Source organism: Amphiprion ocellaris, chromosome 8 (genome assembly GCF_022539595.1).
Source record: "Amphiprion ocellaris isolate individual 3 ecotype Okinawa chromosome 8, ASM2253959v1, whole genome shotgun sequence".
Taxonomy (NCBI): domain Eukaryota; kingdom Metazoa; phylum Chordata; class Actinopteri; family Pomacentridae; genus Amphiprion; species Amphiprion ocellaris.
Genome location: NC_072773.1, coordinates 21785065 through 21811486, shown reverse-complemented (window position 1 = coordinate 21811486; position 26422 = coordinate 21785065). Strand labels below are relative to the sequence as shown.

Below are 26422 nucleotides of genomic sequence, written 5' to 3'. Positions count from 1 at the left end.
TGCTTTTTTTAAATTTTTGTGACCAAGTATTTCATATTGATAAGTATTTTATATGTTTTGCTTTGTATCATTGTGACATGAAACTACAAAAGGTTCAGAAATTATCCCTAGTTGACTTCTGCATTATCAGTTTTTGTGTTGATGTGTGCTCAAAGAAGGGGGCTTTTTGTCCTCGCATCAAATTTTTTTTACATTTCAACTCACCTACATCAAAATTATTTAACTGTCCAACATTGCGGGCTGCAAAGTGGTGTAGTGGTTAGCACTTTCGCCTTGCAGCTAGAAGATCCCCGGTTTGTGTCCCGGCTTTCCCGGGATCTTTCTGCATGGAGTTTGAATGTTCTCTCTGTGCATGTGTGGGTTTTCTCCGGGTACTCCGGCTTCCTCCCACAGTCCAAAAATATGCTGAGGTTAACTGATTATTCTAAATTGCCCGTAGGTGTGAATCTGAGTGTGATTGTCTGTATATGAAGCCCTGCCACAGACTGGTGACCTGTCCAGGGTGTCCCCTGCCTTCACCTGAGTCAGCTGGGATAGACTCCAGGACTCCCCGCAACCCTAATGAGGATTGAGCGGTGTATAGATTATGGATGAGGTGTCCAATATTGCAGATTCTGAATCAATGACCCGATGAGGAAAAAATGGCCAAAATTCCAGGCTTTTATCTTGAATAATGAGATATTGTCATCCAAACATAGCCTCAAATTTCCATCCATCCATCCATTATCTATACACCGCTTATTCCTCACTAGGGTCGCGGGGGGGGCTGGAGTCTATCCCAGCTGACTCAGGTGAAGGCAGGGGGCACCCTAGACAGGTCGCCAGTCTGTCGCAGGGCTACATACAAAGACAAACAATCACTCTCACATTCACACCTACGGGCAATTTAGAATAATCAATTAACCTCAGCATATTTTTGGACTGTGGGAGGAAGCCGGAGTACCCGGAGAAAACCCACGCATGCACAGGGAGAACATGCAAACTCCATGCAGAAAGATCCCGGGAAAGCCGGGACGCAAACCAGGGATCTTCTTGCTGCAAGGCGAAAGTGCTAACCACTACGCCACTGTGCAGCCCTGCCTCAAATTTCAATGTGCGAAAAAAAAATGTGCTGAAAGTGCTTCGATGGGCAGTTTGTTTGAAAAATTATCTCAGAGAGCACTTTGTATATCAATCAAAAAATGTCACAAATATAATTTTAAATGTCCACAGTTTACGATACAAAAAGATTTAAGCAAATCAGAGACGGCTGAGCAGAAGGCCCTTGATGATTTGAAATTAAATAACCCACAGCAGGATTCATCCAATGGCTTTACATCGTTTCATAACGATCCATTTAATAGCTGTGGAGATCTCATTCCCAAAGATTCAGACCCAATGACATCTCCATCCTTCGCACAATGCCTCTAGCATCTAAAAACAACATGTATGTGCTGCTCCAGATGAATTATATAGACAATATATCTATATAGGGACACAATATAAGGCTTCAAGGATATCTAACCCTATAAAAAGAATGCTCTATTGAGATTTCTGACCTTTGGGTCAGGAAAGAGCTGACCAACACAGATCCTGTTTCACTGACTTCCTCTCCAGCAGCAACCTGCTCAGGATCTCTACGGCTTTGCAGCCCTGGCCTTTCAGTGTAATCTCAAACCACAGCAATCTGTCAATGGCAAAACACACATTGTCTTGACTTGGAGGCTATTCTTAGATTATTTTATTTCCTCACTATATCTGTTTATTCAGAGAGCATAAAGAATATGCTGGAGGCTATTACAATAGCCTAAACAGCTGCGGCACACAGAGTTTTCTGTTGGAAAATGACTTTTCAGCCTGAAGTGCATGAACACTCGCAGTTGTATTATCCAGAGAACATTCATTGTTCTTAGTTAATTAACCACAATCTTTTCCCCCCCTACTAAAAGAGAGCCAAACTGTAATTTAGGCTTCATCCTAACAAACTCAACATTTCAATTGCTGCACAGTAATAATACCTTATGGTGCAGCAGTGCTAAAGGTAAAATTTGAGGTCCAGCACAATTAAATTCTTCGCAGTGATTAGTGCAACGCAGCTGAGGTCATTTCACCTCTGGCAGCTCATAGTCATGGACGAAACGTCTTTATTACAGGACAAATTAACTAAGCAGTTATTTCAGGTTGGATCTCCAGGGTGTTAATTTATTGAAGGTACAAAGATGAGCTTTGCCATGGAGCTCAATAATTCAAAGTCAACTTCAAGCAACGAAACAAGGACAAGAGGGAATAGCACTTGACATTGGGCTGGAGAACGTCTTCAAAGACCTTCAGGATGAAAAAAAAGGGTGTAAGCAAAACACATCAATTAAGACAAGTGAATAATTGAATTGCTCTGTAAAAAAAAGTAGCTGTGGCAAGGCCAAGAAAACAACTTCTGGTCTTGATAGATTTATCCAGCGGGGTGAAGTCCAGGGCGCATACTCTTCCATTTAAGACAGCACTTAAAAGCAGCTTCATTGACCACACAGTTGTTGACAATGAATATAACCTTCATCCTGGCAGCTCAACATCCATTGCGATGTTCTCTGTGTATCAATAATATCCGTGTGGCTGTATGGTGAGAGCTGTGACTGTCAGCTCTCGTGATTCTCCACATGTTCCTGATGTCTATCTAGATGCCGGCCCTCATCCCATCAAAGCCGCCTCTCAGCTTGTAGATCACTCTGACATAATCGGCTTTGACCACAGCACAGTTTGTTAAACTTTTTGCAAAGGCGAGAAACTTTTAACACGATCAGCTTCCTCTGACCGTGTTGCTCCAGTCAAACCCTCCTTCCCTCGGTCTGATTATGTGATGCTAAATGTTGGTATCACTAAATAGTTTTCCTGCACTACATGAGCAGAACTGAAATAAACGCTGCTGTCGGTTTGACTTGGTGGTACGATTGCTCGGTCTGTTGTCCACATTTTACTTCTGCTCTAAATGACTTCCACGATAACGAAATTAGCGTGTTCAATTAGCTCAGCTAGAATGCTCTATGAATTTATATAAGCGGATTTTTATTTTATGCATGCTCAGTGAAAGTTCAAGGCAGCGTTCCTAAATGTGAATTTTGGTGGATATTGATGGACTGGCTGCGTGTTTTGTCAGCTAGAATGTGACCAGCATGACTAAAGGGCTGCATTCGTTGGTCTCTCTGCAAATGCTGCCAGTGAATAAACAAACGAAAAGACACACTGATCTTTTTAAGTCAGCATAAACCAGACTGTCCAACTTCAGCATGACTGATGGTTACATAACGAACTTATTACTGCACTGTTGCTGCATGTGAAAGGTAAACTTAAAGACGGCACTCGTTAATACACAGTGGTCAGTTTGAATGATACTGGAGCTGAAACAATTCATTTAGTTAATGTGTGATTAGTTGATCCATGGAAAATAAACTTAGTATTTCATTTTAAAAGTTTCAGATATTAGGGTTTGCTGTTTTTATATTACTAAAAATTGAAGTAAGGATGCAACTAATGATTATGTTCATTTTTGCAATAATATTTTTCCTCTTGCTTGATCAATTGCTAAATGTATGAAATGTAAAATGACAAGTCCAAAATGCAAAGATGCACAGTTAACAGGTACATGAATAATTGCTGCTTCACTTTTCAGCTAACTGACTTCATAAATCAATTTTATATTAAATATTTAGGGGTTTGGACCTGCTGATAATACCAAACAAGTGATATGATTATGTGGCCTTAAACTAAGTGATTTTGGTTATTTAAAAAAAAAACAGTTGATAATTGATTGATAGTTATTTTTAAAAGCTCTAAATAATTCAAAAAATAAGCTGTTATTAAATTGTCAATTTGACTGCATTTTACTTTTTTTGTATAATTGTTGGCAAAAATCTTTACAGTCACATTATTTGATAAAAAAGCACCACACTGGGGCCGCAATTAACCAGTATTTTCATTATTAAATCATTAAAGGATTCTTTGTTTAAATGATCATTTAATCTTTTGGTGTAAAACATGTCTATCATTTATCCCTTGACAGCAAATCCTGACAAATGAGAAGCTGAAATCATCAAGGGTTTGACATTTTTACATGAAAAGATATGAATCGATTATGAAAATATTTCTCCAAACATTAATTTTTGACTAATTGATTCAGCTCTACATTACGCAAAAAACATTTCTAGCATCAATTTTGATAATATTTTACAATGCAGTCTAAAACATTTCCACCAGTAGTGTGAAAAACTGAAATTACATAATGACTATGTTGGACGGTCTGAGTTTGCCCTCTAGACAGGTATTTGGGAAAAACGAGGGACAGGTGCTGAAAACAAACCCTCCAACTGATCCCATCCCACACATCAAACTCTAAGCTTATCTCTTCACTCTAACCTGTGGGGAAGCACACTGCTCCTAATCTTACAGCATCCTGCTACGGGTGGTTTTTGGAGGTCAGCCAAGTAAAGCATCTTAAATAACCAGTGACCTTAAATTCGTCTGAACTGATAGACTGGTGGAGTGGCAGCCAGACGGAAAATGTACAACAGAATTCTCCCGTCTCCCACTTCATGATCTTATCTCGTATCCACGCCCTGACCTCTCCCGCCGAAACATTTACACCAAACTGTGCGAGCAACATGGGGTGTACTAAACCTCCCTGATGCTCACTCACTTTCAAATCTAGGGCACACGAGTGCTCGACACAAAACAGACAGCAGTGGCAGATTTAAAAATAAAAGATTAAATGCTTGTGAGTTGAAAAACACAAAATATCTCCCTCTGTCACATGCACGGAGGCATTTTTTTTCCTCTTACACACTCGATATAAACTCAATACATGAAAAGCTGATAAGAATACACGGGATGAAGAGTGCACTCTCTGCATGCAATCAATAAATACCAAATCTACTCCAGTGCGTGGTTTTATTTAACTGTTATTAAAGCTGCTCTGTTGTTGACTACAAAAGGGGACTTAGTGTGAGATTAAAACATTGTGAAGTACTGGAGTGGCACATTCACACACACACACACACACACACATACACACAAACACCTGACAGGATAACACCAGCTCAGTGATGTTCCCTTTGGGGGAAACTGTATATTTAGAGTCACGGGATCAAGGCCAAGGCAGGGGGCACATTAGTGGGGCACGATGTGTTGTGTACACTCTGCTCTTGCGAGGAACACCACTGTGACAACAGGTCATCTTTTACTCAATATGCCAGGACGCATTACACCCCTCGCTGCGATCGTAGATGAGTTCTCATCAGGAAGAGGCAGCGCTTTAATTAAACAGAGCAGATCAGCTCCTCAACGGTGATGCCGGATAAGAGAGACCGAAAAGGAAACGCAAAGAGTGAAATTAGGAAAATTAAAAGTGGATGACAGAGAAAATAGAGCTGGTGCCGGCCCGGGAAGAGAACAGAGTAAAACAGAACCAACCCAGAGGAAGGGTGTGGTAACCTTATGAAGGAATGGCTGAAATCATAATAACAAAATGAATAATTCATAAAGAAATGGAGGGAAGGTTCAGTTCCCTATAATGAGTCTTTTTGTGAGGTCGCAATTTGGTAACCTAAGCAGGCCTTCAAGAGTGTGTACGTGTGTGTGTGTGCCTCAAGTGTGTGTATATGTGTGGTGGAGAGATACTGCTGATTCAGTAGGGATGCTGAAGGTGACCCTCGCCTGCTCCTGCTGCCTCTCTCACCACCTGATATTGATCCCAGTTGTCCAACTCAGATCTGACTCAAGGATACATGGATTCATTGCCTTCTTGACATTTCAAATATGGCACTGTGTAAATTGTAACTCCGCACACTATCATTGATTAGTTATTGATCTGCTACCTCGGTGAGAGTCTAACCACTTAACGGCAGCTCAACTGAATCTCAGTGTGTACAGGTATGGGCACGAGCGGCGGCTCTGGCATGTTTGTTGTTGTTGTTGTTGTGGAATTTCATATCAGACCGCACATGAACTGTTGAGGACTAAGAATAGAGCAGACTACAACTGCAGAATTCAAATGCAGTGGCTGGGAGCAAAGGTTTGGACCACAGATGGGAGAATGTGCAGTAGCCCTGCCCTGTCAAGGGTAAACTGCCGAGCACACACACGCAGATGCATACTTTGTTTTCACCACACCTTAAAACAGCAGCATGAATATGCATGACGCCGAAGGACACAGGAGGTACATAATTAGACAATCAACAACTCCCAGATGACACGCGTTACTACGACAGAGGAGAAATGAACCTCACTTCATCCCCCCCTCTAGTTAGCAGTAAGAGGGGAGTCGTGTTTGCACGTCGACACGCATTTCCACTTACTGGTGGCTCAAAGTTGGGCTGAGAACTGGAAGAGAAAAGGAGGACACATGCAGAATGGAACTCAAAGCAGGTGCTGCACTCAGAGATGAGAAAACAAACAGCATGAGGTCCAGAGCAGCATGTGTGGACAGTCCAACGCCACATGTCTCTGCTTCTCATCCAACAAATTAATGATTCATATTAACAGCATAACCTTGAGTGCTCTCCAAAGCTAACAACAATGCACATTATTGAGTCAGGGTCACACATGCATCACTTCAGAAACAAGCTGCCCTGGATGGAACGGAGGACACACCCTAAACAAACAACATAAACACACACAGAGCTGCAAGGCACTTGTTCACACTCCTACACACACACCTGGCTGTGAACTACACTGAGCACATTCTGCAAGTCAGCCTCATGGCAAAATGGGTGCAGGTGCAATGAACATGCGCTTCTGTTTGCATTTCATTAAGGCAATTTATGAAGCAGGAGATTGAAAAGTGTAAAAAAAAAAAAGAGAGAGAAAAAAAACAAGATAAACCTGTGAGAAACTTTTCAAACCTAACCATGCACACACACAGCTTCAGCTGTGCAAAATGACACACCTATCTCAAACATCACTCTTCCACACATAGTTTACATGCACACACACACACTTGGATTACACACAACAGACTCTCAGATTTCCCATATTTAGTGAAAATACTGACCTGCCCTGGCGCTGACACACACACATTCTCTTCAAGCAGTTCAGCCTTTCAAAGAGGAGCCGTTTGAACGCGTCTATATACATTGACCCGACTGAGGTTAAATAATAAGCCAGCACTTAAATAAATACGAGTTGCTTGATTTAAAGATTCTTTTTTTTCAAAGGCAGAAAGAAGCAGCGGATCTGGTGGAGATGCAGTGATGAGGAGGATGCAACCAGCAGTATCCCAGAGAAAGTGAGGGACGATGTGCACGGCTGACGGGATATTTGGACACTAGTGATGCTCTGAGAGCTGAGGGGATGTTGTAGAGAGAGAGGAGAGAGAGAGAGGAGAGGGAGGCTGAATAACACATGCACACACGCAGACACTGTCGGGCAAATCTGACAGCGGCCGCTCATCATTTTTAAGCAGCTGCTGCACTGCTATAAGCAAAATAACACGCAGGATGGATGCATCTAAAGCCGCTATTTCAACTTGTGTCAAGTCTTTCCCCCTCCCTCGGATTGACTTCTTACCTTCATGTTCGCGTCAGATCCTTCCTTGCGGTCTTCGTTTGGTTCGGATCATCCAGGTTAATTATTCACGGATGCACTGGTGTCTTCTAGTCGATGCAATTACAAGGATTCAACAAAAAAGGGGGGCACAAACGTCGGTACTATCGATTTGACCGGCTGGAGGTGTCATTGAACTGCAGGCGCGGTGCTCTCAGGGCGTCAATTGAGGAAGATTGGATTAGCTCCGGCTACTTTCAAAGAGTGGTTAGGTCGGTGGCCCCGCTCCTAAAAATGCACTTTTTGGAGGAAAGAAACAATGATTAATGGCAAATGACAAGGGTCTCACGAGAAGTTAAGGAGCGCGGAAGGGAGGGGAGGGAATAAAAGAGTTAAAAGTACCGCCCTCTACTCGGGATCTCTGTACCTGCATCAGCAGCATCACTTTTCGCTTACGAGTTACAAGCTGGACTTAAAGGCGTGAGAACCTGAATGCACCACCAGTAATTCCTGATCTCTTACAAACGGAATCAGTGCTGTCTTTAAAGAAGTAGTCACAACCTCCATAATAAAAAGAAAAAGAAAAAAAACAAAACAAAAAAGAAGCAACGAAATAGATGAGATCCGATGTGAAATACGTACATTTTTAACATTTTCAGACTTTTCAAACTTTATATTATATGTAGGTTAATAAGACTAGACTAGTTAAGCTAAAGGGCATTTTTGAACAATTTGATCCACAAATTTTAATTAAATTAAGTATTACTAAAAGCACAGTATATTTTTGTCTTTCATTTGTAAAACTATGTCAACTGTATCTGCTTCTTGCAATAATTTATCCTCTCTTCTCTGTGGATTATAATCACGCTTTGCTGCACGGACGACATAAAACCTATTTTGGCAGTTAATTCCGCTCTGCACCTTTAATATTGATGCATCATGGGAATTGTAGTATTTTCCAAACATTAAAGCAAGCCAAAGCTGGCCCAAAAAACTACATCTACCATAATTCCTTGTTTCTACTTCCAGTCCACCACAAACAATCATGGCGTCGCACGAAGAAGATACAGGAGCCTCCGAGTCTGTAGCTGCTGAGGACCGGGGAGAGAGAAAAACAGCGGCGGTGTCGTTTGGTTTCACTAAAACAGTTAATAAATTTAAACCTCCGACTGGCGACGCTCCGAAGAAGAAAGAAGAGAAAGATTATTTGACTGCAGTCGATGGAAATGAGTTGCAAAGGTATGCTTCGTAAGCTAATGCTAACGTATAATGTATGGGTTAACGTAACGACTACGTTTCCAATCTGATACCGACATGTAAAATTATTGTACGTTGTTAGCAAATGTGAAGTGTGTGTGAAAGTTACACAGCCAAAATACATAACGTGAAATCTTGGGTCTACCTGCTAGCTCTTTAACTTTCTTCTGCTCTGCAGTTCAAAACCATCTGAGAAGCCCAAAGAGCTCATCATCCCTCTGATCCAGAAGAACCGTTGGCACAAACCAGACCGTGCCGCCCAGACCGATGGAAGTGGCGGCAAAACAACCCAAGACTGCGACTCTGTGGAGTCTCAGGCTGTCAAAGAACTCATTGAAGGTTAGTTCAAGATATAAGAGATTTTATTTGTTACAAACAGTAGAAAGAGTCAGAAGTAATGAAAAAATAGTGCAGTGGACAGTGTCATATACATATTTACATTGAGCCAGTGTGCTTTTGCTGTTGGAGATGTGTGTTTCATTAGTATGATGAGGTTACCATTAGCTCACACAAAGCTTCTTAAACCTCTCCAACTTATGTTTGTAGATTCACGGAGGCAGCTCGAGTTGTGGGAAAATGGACCTCAGTCAGACAGTAACCTCAACCTGTCCATCCCCCTGTTGATGCAAAACAAAGTGCCAGAGGGGTTTGAGGATGGAGACCATGTAAATGTGGGCCTGCGGCCTGAATCTGTAAGTATAAAGACTAACACAGGGACAAATATTCTCTCTACTCCATAGTTGAGAATGTGAGCTTGTCTCTGTTTCATCGACATCACATCAGGATCTTTCCATTGTAGCTCTGTTGGAGTGATTCAGATATTTCAAAATATGTAATTATTGGCAAACGTAGAGAGAACCTTTTTAAGATTGCTTTCAGTGTTTAACTGTTTTATGCTTTTATACCTGCTCTCTTTTGATTGTTTTTGCTTTTATTATATGTCTGTAAAGTGTCTTTGTGTACCCAGAAAAGTGCTATATAAATAAAATGTATTATTATTATTGTTATTTAGAACATTAAAATTATAGCTGGTACATGCAAACGTGGAAGAAATTTGAAGATATTGTGCTGTCACAGGTGAAAACCTGAAATGAGAGAATGTCACAGAACTGAGAAATGTAAGGAGCAGACAGGTGAAATGATGATGACATAAGGTAACATTCACATTTTATTGCACTGTTGAAAAAATATATCTAGATAATAATGACTGATAGCATATTATCTTCCAGCTTTCATATTATGAACATTCATCTAATTAACCTTAACATGAACTTGCCTTTATGCTTTAATTTCATTTTCATTTAATTTAGAACTGTCATTTACCAGCTTGACAGTTCCACCTTAACTCCCTTTCTCAAGGGCATTTGGAAAACAGCTTTTTTAGAAGGGCATGGCTCCCAGGCCCTCAGCTAATTATAATTTTTTTTAAACATGAAGATCACAATATAATCTACTAGATAGGCATTTCAGTGAGCATGAAAATCCCTGACAGTACAAAATGTCTGGCAGACTGGCTGCTTTGACTCAGAGTGAAATTTGAGTGTGTGAAAGTGCTGACTGTCACCCGAGTAGAATAACACCACTGTGTGCACATGCAGCTGCGCGCATGTGTATGGCCACGGATGACTTTGTCATTACAGTATAGCTTTGGTGGCAGACGGGCATCAGCGTTCTCCTGAGGGATATGAAGGCAACCAATCAGATCTCTTTCTGCTTCTTTTCATAAGGGCCTCACATGTCACCTCGCTGTCATCCCATATCTGCTCTCCATCACTGTAGATGTGACTGGCAGAACATGAGAGTCAGGGGAAACTTGCTCACTGTGCCCCGGAGCGCATTTTAATGTAGTCTCCTCTGTGAGAGAGGCCCCCAGCTTCCCTCAGAGGGAAGCCTTCAGCACAGAGAGATGAGCAGGGCCACTGCTCTGATGAGCTGCTGTAGCTGCTGTCTGGTGACTTTAGTCAGCCTGGGCCGAGTCTGACAGCCTCGAGTCAAAAGGCTGAGTAAGACCGACATTACAAAGTGCTTCTCTCTGTCAGTTGCCACTTTTTGTGTTTCATAACTCAAACATTACATAAGCATCTCATTTAGCCCTTCAGGACCTTTTAATGCAGACTATGCCGTCTGGTTCTTTTGTTACACGTGAGTTTAATGACTCTTCATTTCTAAACACATGATTTCACTGTAACTCTTTGTCAGTCAACAGAGGCAGATTATGAGAGCATTCCTGTCGCAGCATATGGACTCGCTATGCTTAAAGGGATGGGCTGGAACAAAGACGAAGGGATTGGACGTACCTTTAAACAGTAAGTGACAAATCAACCTGTCTGCTTTACCTGATCATCTTGTAATTCAGTATTATGCTGAACTTGCATCACTGCGATGTTCCTATTTAAGCTGAAACAATCAGTTAGCCAGCCAACAAAAAATTTACTGCAGACTCTTGTAACAAACAAATAACCGTTCAATGGTTTAGTCTTCCTTATTAACCTGCAACAACAACACAGCCTGGAATTGTGTAAAAAATAGAAATAAATGGACTCTGTCTCTTTGTTCTTCTCTCTTTCCATTCAGAGGAAGAGTTGACAAGATCTGTCATATTTGAACCCAATTTAAAGCCCTTTCCAGGCATGGAATGTGTAACATTACTGACTTCACCAGTCTGTTAGACAAGTATAGTTTGTGTTTTTGGTATAGTTCCTCACAGCTTCATTTAGACTTATCCACTACACTTATGGAGAGAGACTAATAGCCAAATTAATTTATGATCTCCTAAACACTGAAAATTCTTGCTAATACAAATATTCGTGCAACTGTGACGGAGCTCAGGACTTAACCTGATGATGTCTGCTATGTTCCAAATTATTTAACTGAAGCTCATACAACTGTGTCTGAAGAAAACTACACAGTGTGAATTGCTGTTATATCTAAACTGTATCTTTTCTGTGAGCTTTTGGACCAGCATTATTGTTGAAATGTTAGAAAAAGCTTCACCCACATCGTTAACGTCACTGCGTGCAGTTTACACTTTTGCTGTGTTGAAAGGGATACAGAAATGTTACGAGGTCTGACCTAGGTGTTCATTCCGACATGAAGCAAACACACTCAGTTGCCATAAGAAAGCAGTCCCTGTCTAAGAGGGACTTAACTTTAATCTCACTGCAAAAATCAACCTGCCTCCTCCTCCAGCCTGTTTTACACTATGCACATCCTCCACCTCTAGGTTTATTGATTTAATACCGTTGTTCCCTGTCCGCTACAGAAACGTAAAGCCAATTGAACACCAGCTCCGTCCAAAAGGGTTGGGCCTCGGGGCAGATCGTTCAGCAATAAAGGACCTGGAGCCCAGCAGACATAAGCGTCCACCAAAGCCAGGCGAGGAGCAACAAAAGGAGGAGGAACTGGTGATGGGTCCTGGGGGTTGTGTGCTGGTGCAATCAGGAGCGCATAAAGATCTATATGGCAAGGTATAGCTGACCTGAACTTTGCAGTTATTTATGGTCCTCTATTGGACTGCCCCATTTTTATACTGTAATTCTCTGTACAAAATACACCCACTCCTTGTGATTGGTTTAATACTTCCAACTTAATTTTATATCTGTGGTAACTTGTTCTGACTTTCACTTCTGTGTGGCAGATAGAAGGTGTTGATGCAGACAACGCTCGAGTCATGGTGAAGCTGGCTATCGGTGGCAAGACTGCGACAATCAGCCAGCACGCCATTAAACTAGTTGGACGCAAGGAATATGACAAATACAGCAAAGACCTCAGTGAGTAACTCTGAATGAATGAAAAGAGAAAAAAGCAACACTGAAATGACATTATAAAACATTTATGAAGATAAATGATCTGGATGCTCGTGAGCTTTTTTTCTGCTCCTGCACAGCAGAAGTTGATGATTTTGTTAACCTTTAGAAATCATCAAATGACAAAATTCTGTTTGCCCACTTTATATTTTTATAAATTACAGTGTACATTTTTTATTACTTGTTAATGGCAAATGTTTCAACTTTGGTAAATCTGGCATTACAACATCTTATTTCACTCATTTCAAAGTAGTTTTTGGTCACACACCTGCCAAAGTTGCTGTATTGCAGAAACCGAGTTAAGAAATTAGAGGTTTCTCGTTGCACAGCCAGCTGATTGTCATCTAGCGTAGCCTGCATGTGAGGCCAACAGATGTTTAGGGAACATCTGTAATTATTAGTGTCTCTTGATAAGCAGATGTTCAGTAAGGGACATGTTTTGGGTACAATTTAATCTGTATTTTGATTCTAAGAGATGCACAAAATTCAAATCTTTAACAAACATACAACCTACAAAGACTGTTTTGAAAATATTACAATTTTCTGACCAAATATTTATTTGACTAAATACCTGACAGAATAATCAAGTATGAAAATAAGTGTTCATTGCAGCTTCACTTGTGTGAGACATTGACTGGGCTAAACAGGTTTGAACTCTTATTTTAGTGGCATTGCAATTTACAAATTAGATCAGTCATATGCAACGTTTAGCCACAGCTTGCCATTTTAGTGAGCTAAATGTGTAATAACAAAAAGTACAAGCACTGACAATACTGTGGTGCAGATGTTTGGGGGTTTGCCACATTCTACTTAATGCCATGCTAGTAATGCTGTTTTTCCTCTGAACAGGTCGCCTCAGTAAAGCCCACAAGGAGAAGGAGAAGGAGAAGGAGAAGGAGCGAGAGAGACGCGAGGAGAAAGAGAGGAGCAGTAATGGTGACAAAGTGAAACACAAATCTTCAGAAAGAGATGATGGGAAAGACGAGAAGAAGAGGAAACACAGAGAGTCAAGTCGAGACAGGTACATTTTTCTAAAGGATGAAGATGCAACAAGATCACTTTTATGTTTCTTATTAACCAGTATTTGAATTGAATTACTTGGATTTTTTTTACTCCAAAAATGTTTTCTTGGACTAAACATGTGTATTTGTTTTTCTACGGCTTCTTCTGCAGAGATAAACCTCCAGTGAAAGAAGCAAAGCGACCACCGGCTCCTCCCTCCTGGCTCCAGAGAGACCTGAAAGTTCGCTTCATAGATAAAGCTTTCAAAGGGGGCCGGTACTACAATTCAAAGGTAATAAAGCCAAATTATATTTTCTGTATCAATTGTTAAACTGGATTATTGTAAATACCTATACCTTTCAAATATAAGTATTTAATAATGAGTAGGTTTGCAGTGGAGAGGCCTTTATTGAGTGTAAAAAGGACATTTAGTCTTTTTTAATTTTGCTTATTGTTGTCTTTACTTCAGACACATGGGGAATTTGTAGGAGAAATCACAAACAACACAAAGTGACCTATCACAGTTGTATGGTCACCAGGTCTTGTGGTCAGCTTTGGTGTCTTTAGCTGCCGCAGCTCTGACATACAGTGTTGTTTTTGAGGAAATTCACATCCGTTATGGTTCAGCGCCAGAGTCTATGTTGTAGCTATGAGGAAGCTCCCTAATTTGGAACTGCTTCAGTTTCTCTTGTTTGAGTCATCAAGTGGTTTGTTTTAAACCCCTTGCTTTGATAATTGTAAAAGTTGTATTTCTGTCACACCTTTTAAAAATCTTTTTTTTTTTGTTTATTTAGATGCGAGTGGAGGATGTCCTGACACCGTCTACCTGTGTATGTCGAACCGAAGAGGGAAGACTGTTAGACGGTGAGTCATCAGTGCCATCTCAGTCTCACTGTTGTTTTCTGTCTCTCCCTTTGGAGTTTTCTCTGTTCTCTATTTGAAGTTGTACAAGAAATGTGCAACCATCCCTGTTCATTTAATGATACATCTGGCCTGTTGAGGTCTTTCTCCTGCTCATAGTTTTTAGACATTCCTCTGAGGATAAAACCTTCTAGATGATAAATAATGTAAAATGTCATCTTGTAAGAAACATTAAATTCTGATTTAAAAAAAAAAAAATAAATCACAGAGCAGCTGTTGGGAATTTAAAGAAATTGTTCCTTCATACATGTCTACACAGAATGAATCCATAAAACCACAACTTTTTTTTTAACTTAAGTTACGTATCATTCACAGGAGTTTTAATTAGGAGGCAGAGACAGATTTTATTATTCATGTCTTACCTTTGGACAATGCCAGGGCAGCTGTTTACATTCATAATGCTAAGCTACAGGTCTCCATCTCTGTGGTCTGTAGATTTCTGTTTACACAAAAGATCTGTTTTATTTAGGTTTTAGTAAGAGAGCAAATAGGAATTTTTTTCAAAAATATGAAATTATCTCTTTAAATTTCTCATTAATAATATTATTACAGTATACAGAGAATATCATAAAATACAATGGTGCTCTGTAGAACTTTTTAATTTTACATCCAAATGTGGTTTTCATCTGTTAGGTTACATACATCTGGCACACTGAAGTTATCACTGAGTTTGTACATTTTAGATCAGCTAACTGAAGTAAGTTGGTGTTTTATGTTATGATAACTGATGGAAAGGATTTGATTTACTCTGTTTCAGTAATAATTTGCAAACAAAACTCATATCGTTATTGCAGTCATCACTTTCTGACATTCACGTAGACAGCTGGTATCATGGCAAACTCCACACATTTAGGGGTCATTTAATCTTTGTACAGAACTTATCAGTGCTTTATCATGTAAAATGTGCTAATTGGTAACCAGGTATTCACTCTACTCCTGACTGCTGCTATAGTAACTGTGAAAACTCTGGTAAATTACCCACCATTTCTTCTTTTTGTGGCAGATGTGAAGCAGGACATGCTGGAAACCATCATCCCTAAAAGTGAACAGGATTCTATAATGGTTGTACTGGGTGAACACAGGGGACAGGTGAGCAAATGATCATCTTTCCTGCAGCTTGTGCACTTGTGTGATTAACTAACTAATATTTTAACTAATATATCCTGTATTCACATCTTTTTCTTTAGGTCGGCCGTATTCTTCAGCGAGACAAGAACAAGTGCAGAGCGATGGTCCAGCTCGACAGATATGAGGAGAAAGTGTTTACACTGGACTATGACTGTATTTGTCACTATGTTGGAGCAGGAGACCACTGATTGGTGGTCTTCATTGTAATATTTACTGTCTTTTTCACATCATCTCATCTTAACTGTTGTCATTTTTTTGTAAGATTCAAAAGTAATGGATTTTAAAGCATAGCAATTTTGTCATAAAACCACGTCATGAACTTTGTTTGTACAGATGTTATCACAACCATTAAGAAAAGCTGCAACAAAAGTTCACAGTAGTCCTGAAATTTATTATGTTCACTGATGTTTCTAGTAACAACAAGAAAGTCAATCTTTAGGTCATATAAAAACATATTTACAGCTGCTCCACGGGTTTGACAAGAAATATGAATGCACTGGTGGTCCAAAAGCTAAGCACTACATTTCTAACACATTCTACAATTAATAGAAAAACTGTCAGTCTGTAGTAGCAAGATGAGAGGAAGAAAAGCTGAACTGTTGTGTGTTTTTGAGCTTGCGTCTTGCTGGATTTCTTCTTACTCCTTGGGTATCTGGTTTGCTGCGTTAGCCCGAAGCACAGCTCCTGGACTGGGGTACGGACGCTGCTGGAAGAGGGGCCCCGCTGCTGTGGTGTCTGCTCCAGTTTTAGCTTCATTACGTTTGGGCAGCCCACTTGACCACGAGCCCCTGTAAAAATGAATGAACTTCATTTAATAAGCAGCAAGGTTTTACGCATGATGCTCATACCTTAAAGCAGGACCACAGATTTTACACATTCAGATCAGTTATCAGGAAGGTTGTAAGGCTTTCTTTGTCATTAAAACCATTTGGCCAAAACATATAAGTAATGGGTGTCACGACGGTGTTTATTATCCATCCTTCTTCAGATTCTGTACATGCTCCCATAAAAGGAGGTGTTTGACACATCATTTGAATTTTCTTTCACACAAAATGGATCGATCACGTGCTGCCTACCTCAGTAAAGAGGTACAAGTTGCAGTGGAGACTGATGAACAATATAAAAGTTTGCTGCAGTAAAAAATGCTGCTACTGCAAATGATTTAAGAGCAATGCAGGCATAAAACTATTAATCATGTAAGTTAGTATATTGATTTTAACACTAAGTGCACTCTCAATGTAGCCACTTATTTCGTACGTGACAGCTGCACATTAGAGCACTTAAACTTTAAATTTCATACACTGCATCACTTGACAACTCTGTTTAACCACTAATATCACCTTGCAGTAGACCTTTGTGGTTAGAACTGCTCAGCATGTAAAACTAGTTGCATAACGTCTTCTGTCACTAAAAAGGGGGCTTTGTCAGACTTTACATCTCAGCTTAGTGTTCTGAGATTAAATGGACCTTATTGCAGCAGACAGTTTGACTTCATATCATAGCAGAAAAAGCACAGGAGAGACTAATTTCATCAAGTTCCATCAGGTTTTTCAATAAGACATGATGGGGAACCAGACTGCAGATCCTGGAACTAGCTCACTTACAGGCAATGCAGTTGTGCTGTTCCTGCTATGACATGCCAGCATGTCTGCTGTGAAAAAAGTCTATGGATGCCTTTCATCATACTGTTGTCTCTGCCTCCCAGTGAGGTTTTGGGAGATGTGAGGACAGAAGCGGCAGAGCTGCCAAATGAGAAATCCTTTGTTCCATAGCATCAGTTTCAAGCCAAGTCAGTTACTTCTGACCTGCTGTTGGGCTCTATCACCTTTCATAATCAATCCAGTTAATATCATGCTAATTAGTAAGACTTTGGCATAGGATACATCTATGTTTCCTCACTGTAATCTCCTCCTGAAGCCTCTTCTATCTTTACTCCTCACATCCTTGAGGATTTGAGGAAGCATAAATAAGTATAATGACAAGCTTTTTTTTTTTTTTAGCCATCCACGGAGCTCTAAGGACTCAAAGTCAGAATATTTCAACCTCTAATGCTTTGTTTAGTCTGTCTCTTACAATTCTTTTAACTTTATAGAAGTGCAATAATATGTTTTTGGAACAGAAAAACTACTTGTACAGCATTCAAGTTATAAAGTGTCCACTTTTAAAGAAAGGACCAGGATCCATTTGATCACTAATACTGTACCTTGGAGCGTCAGAATAAGCACTTGGATCCATGGGGTCCATCTCATCATCTTTTCTACCTGAAAATAGAGTGAACATAGAACAGTCAGTCACATAAAAAGATTCTATGTGAAAATGTGGAGTATGAGACAGATGTAAGTTTCACCTCTTTTGTTTTTACTGTACGGTGCCATGTCTTCTCTCCTCGGCTTCCTTCTGTCTCTGTCTCTTCCGTCATCCCTCTCTCTGTCTCGGTCTCGGTCCCGGTCCCTTTCCCGATCGCGGTCTCTGTCACGTTCTCGCTCTCTTTCTCTTTCCCGCTCTCTGTCTGGCTTCTCGAACTGCCTCTCGACTCGTTCATCTCCTCCCTCAGCTAAAAAATTAACCGAAGCATTGGTCACGAAATAAGTCTGTCAAAAGCAAACTGCATTCTGAGATGAACGGCCAAAAGATGTGATTTAAAATAGTGATCATCAAAACATTACATCATGGAGTCTTAATAAAATCATACCTCTGATTTTCTTGGCAGGTTTTGTTACCACTGCAGATGGGTCATTTGGGGAAAGCCAGGCTACCAAATCTGTCTCTATATTCCAGTAATAAGGAAGACCACTGTGGATTGAAGGGAAAAAAAAGTTTGATATGTAACCACAAACTACATAACAATAACAATTTGTATACCAAAATTATATATATATATATATTTCTCAATGAAAAGCTTTTTTTTAATCACAGTGTCTGACAGAAATCAATGCATATCGGTCTGACATTTCTGTGTAATGCAGGAATAGCAAAATGAGCTCAGTATGAATTTAAGTTTGATCCCATACCAAGCATAGAACAAATAGTATTCTATGTATATAAACCTCTTAAAACTGAGCAAAAATGCTTAGATAAGTAAGTATGTCAAGCAACAACGTATTGTCAAAATAAAGTGTACATACCAAGCAGAATCAAACACTTTGTACCAGTTTGGTGGTAGATTCTCTATTCTGGTGGCTTCGTAATCTACATTATTGTCGTCATAATCTTCAGCAATAATCTCTTCATCTGCCTCTGGATGGGGGAGAGAAGTTGTTAAAAGACACGTAAATAGTATGAAACATGGAGAAAAATATTTAAAGGTACAGGGCCGAGGAAGTAAAATTGATTCTACTACCATGCTCTGTTGGTTTAACAATCCCTCTCTTGGCCAAGCGGGCCAGCAGTGCCGGAGGTAGAGGCATCCTGAAAAACAGGAGTAAAGATTATATAACTAGGACTGGACACCAGAAAAGAGATGGCAGCTACCCAATCATCTAAATGGCCATTATTAAACGTACGCCCGTATACACTGCTGTTCAAAAGTTTTGGGTCACTTAGAAATGTCTTTGTTTTGGGAGGAAAAAAGCATTTTTTTTCAATAAAGATAACATTCAATTACTCCTAGAAATCCAGTCTAGACATTGTTAATGTGGTAAATGTCTATTCTAGGTGGAAACGACTGATTTTAATGGAATATCTACATAGGGGTACAGAGGAACATTTCCAGCAACCATCACTCCTGTGTTCTAATGCTACATTGTGTTAGCTAATGCTGTTGAAAGGATAACTGATGATTAGAAAACCCTTGTAAAATTATGTTAGCGCATGAATAAAAGTGTGAGTTTTCATGTAAAACATGAAATTTTCTGGGTGACTCCAAACTTTTGAACGGTAGTGTCTATCTGTGCATGTACACCTGATAGTTTCTATCACACACCTGATGTACACTTGTACACCTGACAGCAATAATCTTCTTTTAAACAACAGTTGCAAAACATCACTGGCTACAGGCTTGGCTCTTCTTCCAAATGTAAATATGTTCTCGTTTTCAAAGTAAGCTGCACTCCTTAAATTACTATATTTGGGTTTTGGAGTCCTCATGGAACAAAACAAGCAATTTAAGGACTTAATTTTGAGTTCAGGGAAACTGCTTTCCAAGAAAATCATCCGCTAATGAATAAATAATGAAGGCAGCTTTAGTGATGCGGACAGCTTTACTCTCCTGTGCAACAGGGCCAGACACACAGTAACGCATGCACCAGTGACAATTATATTATGCCCCCCTAGCAACGTTGCTGGGACTCTCCTGAAAGTTATCAAGGTGGTCATGGTTGGGTCAGTTTTATATTTTAGAAGAAAAGGCCTCCTGCATTTTGAAATCATTCCCAGGAGGTTTTTATTTGGAGCGCCCGCCTGAGGAAGCTACTCCGTCGCAGCAGCAGAAGGATTAAAACAACAAAAACACCTGGAAATACGAGCTAACCAACACAAACTTCACCCCTATACTTTCTGTAAATATCAGCGAGTGAAATTCATTACATATTTACCCGTTTTGAAGTAAAATCGCCCTTTAATCGTGCAGTCTGCGGTTTAACAGTGCGAACTGCGCGACTCCCAAAGCAGCGCACGGCGCGCACAATGATGACGTCGCAATGTTAGCTTGACGACAACAAACATGGAGGAATATGCCCGTGAACCCTGGTAAGATTAGTTTATTAACGTTTGAATTTCACCATGTGTTACAAATAGTAAACCTCGGTCCTAGTTTTGACTTTTCAATGTCAAATTCAGTTTACTGAACGAGTGAACAGAAAGGCTTTGTGGGTTATTCAACCGGCTTAGTGAAGGCTCAAGATAAAACAGAGAACTGCTGTCAGGCTGTAACCTCTGTAACCACCAACAACTAGTGTAAACTTCAACAGCATTTTACACGAAATGCCATTGTTTTCAAGGAACAGCTGAAAGTATGATAAACTGAAGAATATATCATGGTTCCATTAGGGCCAGGTCCACTGATATCAACGCTTTTTATCGTTCAAAGCAGCTAATATACTTTTACACTGAACAAAATATAGACCTAGCATGCAAATGATCTTCTTTTCAGACGTGGAGAAAAAGTTAAAAATGACATGGCTTTTGTGCTGAATTCATTAGTAAAAGGTTGATTCCAGATATAGTTTAATCAACACCAAATAATTTGCCAAAATGAGGCATTACTTTTTACCATTCTCTGTTATTGACTTAACCCTCGTGTTGTCCTGCAGGTCAAAATCGACCCGGTTTAAAGTTTGAAAATGTGAGAAAAAATATATATTTTCAAAGTGAAACTTCTGATGTCCACGCTTTCAACATTTTTGGGAAATCTTCGAACATTTTTTGGTGGAAATAAAGAAATGTTAAAAATGTTTCTGAAGAACATTAACAAAAAATCAACCAAAATCCAGCGAATTTTGCTGGACTTTGGTTGATTTTTTTTGTGTGAATGTTCTTAAAGAAAATTTTAGAAGTTTTACTGATATATATGCAATCATTTTAGATATTTTTAGTACTTTTTGGAAGATTTTTACTCATTTTTTTGAAAATATTTACAAGAACTTTCTTGCCAAATTTGGGGTATTTTTTAAATAAAACTTTTAAGGGAAACTTTTAAGGAATTATTGGAATTTTCTTCCTGAAGGTTTTGCAAATTTTCAGAAATTTGTGGGATTTTTTTGCTGAATTTTTGGATTTTTTTCAGACCAGGAAACAATATTTTTGGTGCCTGTAAATGAAGACAACAGGAGGGTTAATCACATACAAGTCTAATCACAAGACAGTTGATGTTAAATAAGTCTTCATTATGTGGTTTTTCCATACTAAAGATATCATCAGTGCATAAAGGCACACAAAAGCAACAGAGACGCTGATATTGCAGCACCAAAGATAATAACTGTGCCATGCTCATGACTATTTATAACCATTTGTCTGACCAGAACCCCTCACCAACACCAGTGGATGTAATGTGGTGTAATATCTCTGTAAATATTCACCATTCTGCTTTACTGGCATGGACATTGGGTCCACTATATTTCCAGAAAATCGAGGATGGTGTAGTTTAAGAAATTTGCTGAAAAAAATAAAGAGAAAGAAATATTAAGTGGATTTTTTTTTAATTGATACAAAGTGCAAGAGAACTGGAAAAACTGATCTGAAACAAAGAGGACAGAAAACTGTAAATATGTGTTTGTGTGGACCTTATCCATAATATACTATGTCAAGGTGATTGTCATATTTGGCGATGTTTTAATTGAGTGTCATTTGTCTTTTGACATTCAGTCACATAATACTGCATGTCCCTCTGCTAATAGAATCTGTTGATTGTCCTCCAGAAATATAATCTAGTGAAATATTCATATCTGGTAAATATGTCAGAAAATGTAGACTTTTGTAACCATCACCTTTTAAATGTGTGCGTAGTTTAAATTTTTTTTTTTAATATGCCATGCGTACATTAATATTTAATCTGTTTTAAGATTCCAACTCTTGATTGTTGCAGTGCCCAAGGGTGGCAACTTACATTGCACTATTGTGCCTTAACAATAAAGCCACTCTGTTCTGTTGTATGTGATGGATCAATTTCTACTTAGTATTGAGCCTATTTATATCAGTGTCAGGACTGACAGCAAAATTTAGTATTGATAGTATCAGTACTTCAGAGATCAATCTTCCCTCACTGTTCCTAAAATATAATAATAGTAATATGTAAAGCTCATATTCAGTTTATTTACTCGAGCAAATCTCCATTGAGAAACAGAGAGACTGACAGCCAGACTGAGATATGCTTAAGATAAATCCTAGAACAGAGATGAAGGACCAGGGCCGTAACTATAATACTGCTATATGCATCCAGAGGTGCTGCCTGTGATTGTTCAAATAATTGTAGTAACTTATATTTGTTAATTGTTCAGTACCGTTATTTTGACATTGTTTAATATGTTTGTCATTTGTAAGATCTGTAGTTGCATCAAAGAAAAGTAAAAAAATAAAAAAACGCGATGTCAATAAACTCAAATATTACTATGTATATAATATTATACTGTTGAAGGTGTATTTGGAGAATGTCTGACATTTTGTCTTTTATTTGATCTGTCTTTTTTGCAATAATAAACTGTTGGCTTAATGATACAGATAGAACTTAAAGTATGTGCTTACTCGTGTGTCTTTCAAGGGTGTAGAATGTCTTTATATATTTTCTTGCCTTTCCTTTTTTTTTTTTTTTGTCATTTCTGGAGGTATACTTTTCTTGGTTAACCAAATGTGTTACCACAATGCCCTTAAACTGATCCAGGTCCAGATAAGATTGCATTGTTTGCATTTTTCCATCACATAAATATACATTTTCCTCTCTCTTCTTAATGGCTTCCTGCAGTCCCTGGAGGATAGTGGATGACTGTGGAGGTGCTTTCACCATGGGTGCGCTTGGAGGAGGGGTGTTCCAAGCAGTCAAGGGCTTTCGAAATGCCCCTGCTGTGAGTCCAAAACGTAATCACTTGCTCTCTGGCTTGTAAGGTTTTTAGATACAGAATTCAACTGTTCTCTGATATTTCAGGGTGTTGGACACAGACTGAAAGGTAGTGCAAATGCAGTGATGATAAGAGCTCCACAGATTGGAGGTGAGGAGGACTTGTTTTATTATCCATGGACCATTTCCTTCACTTTTACAGTGTGAATGTTACAGTTCTGGAATTCATTCTAATCAGTCTAATCTAATACAGCATTTCTATTGTGTGTTGGATAGTGTGTAGCACAACTACTGTTATTTGGGCAGATGAAGCCCAGTTATTTCTCATAATTAAAGATCACAAAAAATCATGCGTTCAGTCAGACAAGCTAACGCTCATTGCTGGGGATTTGCAGGTAGCTTTGCTGTATGGGGAGGACTCTTCTCCACGATTGACTGCGGTTTAGTTCGCCTGAGAGGGAAAGAGGATCCCTGGAACTCCATAACAAGTGGTGCACTGACCGGGGCCATCTTAGCAGCACGCAGTAAGAGGATGCCTGATACCACAAGGAGCTAGACACCACCCTGCTGTGCCAGTGAACACATCAGAATAACTGGTGTGACAGACTCACTGAATGTTGTGCTTTTCTTCAGGTGGACCATTAGCCATGATGGGCTCTGCCATGATGGGGGGAATTTTACTTGCTCTCATTGAGGGTTTTGGTATTCTTCTAACCAGATACACTGCACAGCAGTTTCAGAACCGTGAGTGGTGATGATTAAATTGATCCCTACCCCTAAAAACCCATCTCTGTGTAACAAAGTTACATATTCAGAAAGTTTTTTTTAACATGAAAATAATAAATAATTAATTTTTGCCTTAAATGGCTTAGATGTAAATCTATTTACGCCCGCCCCTCCTCGCTTGCAACAGCTCGAGCAGCCACCTCACCTTCAGCTCTGCTCAGTCACTGTAAAACCGCTCTATCCTACACAGTACTAAGTTGTAATATTTAAGTTATTCAGCCATACGTGTTTGAAGCAGCGAAAGATTCTAAAAAATGATCATAATACAGAAAGCCCATCCCTGCAAGTTGACAGGATTGGTTTCTTACTTTTATGAAAGCCTGAAATTAAATTTGTTTTGAGTCTGTCATTGGACTTCATGTGTTTTCCAGCTTATAAAAAACACATCACTAACAAGATAAAAGACTTGATTTTCACAGGACATTGTCTTTAAAGTAGCTAGAATGAATATTTGAAATTAGGAATGTGTCAAATGATTATATATTTGTGTGAAGACAATTCAAGCCAGTTATTTATAAAGCCCACAATGTCAGTAATCCCAAATATGCAACAAAGGGCTTTGCAGTCTTTGCAGCATACAGCACCCTCTATCCTTAGACCCTTGATCCTGATAAGGAGAAACATACATTTTATCTCGACTGTATTTACAGCATATATGGAGAGGATGCTGCTACTGAAGCTTGAGAAGTAAACTTTGTTGTGTCTTTGTTGTTTCCTCCAGCTGTTCCCTTTGCAGACGACCCCAGTCAGTTGCCACCAAAGGATGGAGCAGGACAGAAGGGGCAGTTTCAGTAGAGAGCATTAAGAACTGAGGCCAGCTGTGGACAGAGTGAGTTAAATCAATGTGTAATAGGACGCCAAGAGGTTAGCGACATGATGATCAGTAGCTGGACATACTGCTCCGTACAGTGGTGTCAGGTAGTTGCACTTTTTGCTTACACCTCAGGGGCAAATTACTGTGAGTTTTAATTATTTATGAGTAAATGTTTATATGTGAACACTGGTCCTTCTGACAAACCTTACATTTGCACCATCAGAATCTCATACAGCTATTGCTGTATTAATGGATATTGCATCATTACTGGGACCTTTTGGGGTTACATATGCAGTTTTCAAAACCATGTTTAAAATCTATTTGATAATTCAGATTCTAGGCAACATCTATGGATGAAAAAAACCCATATTTTGCTTTTCCATTGTTCTTTTGTGTTATATAGCCACATTTTTGTGCATGTAAAAAGCTTGCAAGCTTATAAAGCTACACGAAAGAGAATTTCCCACTATCCCACAGAAGACACTGCACATAACCGGCCAGAAACAGCCCGTTTTAAGTCCAAGCTTTTCTTCCATTACTGAGCTACATCAGTATGTGACACAGTCTGCTAGTATTTCCTCTCTAGAGCCACTTCATGTTAGGGCTACGTCTCTGTCTGAAGGAGACAGGAGACAAAACAACGTTTCAGACAAACAGTGACAAGAAAACTTTAGCAATAAAGAAAAAGAAAAATTTTTTTTTTCCGTTGTGCACTAATCTGACCACAAAAACAACATCAGAAACCTGTAAATGTGCATAATATGGGCTCTTTCAAGGAATAGTCTGACAATTTGAGAAACATGCTTATTTATTTTATCGCAAAGAGTTAGAGGAGAACATTGGTTCATATATAATCAGTAATACCCTCATGTTTTTATGGTAAATATGTAACAGAAACCAGCAGCTACTTTCTTTTCTTCCCACAAAGACTCATTAATTAACACAGTAAATTTGTTGAATCTGTGCAAACACTAAAGTGTAAAACATCAAATTTGCAGTTTTATATGCCAGACTTGCTGGATCCTCTCATCTAACTCTCTGTGAAATGTCCAACCATTGCTTCCAGAGGTTTTGCACTTGAACACATAGATGTTGTAAACAGTGAATCCAGTTTTAATGACTGCATGGTACAGGAAGAAAAACAGGACATTTATTTTTATCCAGTGAGGGTTTACAAGAGAGAGTGGTGGTCTGAGAATACGTTTTAGATGTATTTAAATATCAACTGTGACAATCAATGTTTTTAATTATGTGTGTGTTTGAGATGGCTCAGCAAAACCCCATTCCATTCTTTGTTTGCAATTTATCTTAATAAGTTATTGCCTCATTTGGCAGCTTTAGTAATTGTCTTTTTTGAATATTTTCTTACACATTAGAAAAACAAAATCACATCTTTTTCTGCAATAAATGAAAAAGACTTTCTGGAAACTAAGGCTGTAATTGCTTAGCTCTGTTACAATTTGCACCCAGTGTCACTTTGATGCTACAGTATTCAATAGCAACCAAGCACTTTTTAAGCTTTTTATTTTATTGAAATGGTAGCACCAGCCACTGCGAGGAAATGCTGCCACATGATCCAGTGGTTTGCTGTCAAACTGTATAGAAAGGATGTTTATTTAATCTTAATATATTTATTGTGACAAAAATAAAGGTATTAAATGTTCTATAAGAATTTACTTGGTGTTATGTTTTTCTCATGGCCCTGTTTTTTTT

General features: G+C 39.2%; 4 protein-coding genes across 7 annotated transcripts in view; 2 read left to right on the top strand and 2 right to left on the bottom strand.

Annotated features, from left to right (window-relative positions):
- Positions 1-7956, bottom strand: part of LOC111580252 (membrane-associated guanylate kinase, WW and PDZ domain-containing protein 2) — a 43295-nt gene extending 35339 nt beyond the window's left edge. For 3 of the 4 annotated variants that reach the window (XM_035956290.2, XM_035956305.2, XM_035956307.2), the window contains exon 1: positions 7019-7281. In XM_035956290.2, the coding sequence (XP_035812183.2) occupies positions 7019-7101 (83 nt within the window). In that variant the 5' untranslated portion in view covers positions 7102-7281. Of the gene's footprint in view, positions 1-7018; positions 7282-7533 lie in introns of those variants that run through there. The other variant, XM_023287885.3, reaches the window with a different exon arrangement.
- Positions 7957-8539: 583 nt separating this feature from the next.
- On the top strand, positions 8540-15995 carry gpkow (G patch domain and KOW motifs). Its single transcript, XM_023287927.2, has 11 exons — positions 8540-8748; positions 8945-9105; positions 9313-9458; positions 10966-11072; positions 12029-12233; positions 12404-12536; positions 13422-13593; positions 13746-13866; positions 14369-14438; positions 15499-15584; positions 15683-15995. The coding sequence occupies exons 1-11, from the start codon at positions 8555-8557 to the stop codon at positions 15809-15811; spliced, it is 1524 nt and encodes a 507-aa protein (XP_023143695.2). The 5' UTR covers positions 8540-8554; the 3' UTR covers positions 15812-15995.
- Positions 15994-20279, bottom strand: pqbp1 (polyglutamine binding protein 1). The gene is made up of 7 exons (XM_023287942.3): positions 20156-20279; positions 18964-19031; positions 18749-18860; positions 18316-18416; positions 17971-18177; positions 17827-17884; positions 15994-16411 (listed from the first exon to the last, which is right to left on the bottom strand). The coding sequence occupies exons 2-7, from the start codon at positions 19028-19030 to the stop codon at positions 16261-16263; spliced, it is 696 nt and encodes a 231-aa protein (XP_023143710.2). The 5' UTR covers position 19031; positions 20156-20279; the 3' UTR covers positions 15994-16260.
- timm17b (translocase of inner mitochondrial membrane 17 homolog B (yeast)) lies at positions 20250-26385 on the top strand. The gene is made up of 6 exons (XM_023287956.3): positions 20250-20309; positions 23017-23116; positions 23197-23260; positions 23505-23633; positions 23743-23853; positions 24617-26385. Exons 1-6 carry the CDS (start codon positions 20284-20286, stop codon positions 24688-24690), a joined length of 504 nt encoding a protein of 167 aa, XP_023143724.1. The 5' UTR covers positions 20250-20283; the 3' UTR covers positions 24691-26385.
- The last annotated feature ends 37 nt before the right edge of the window (positions 26386-26422 follow it).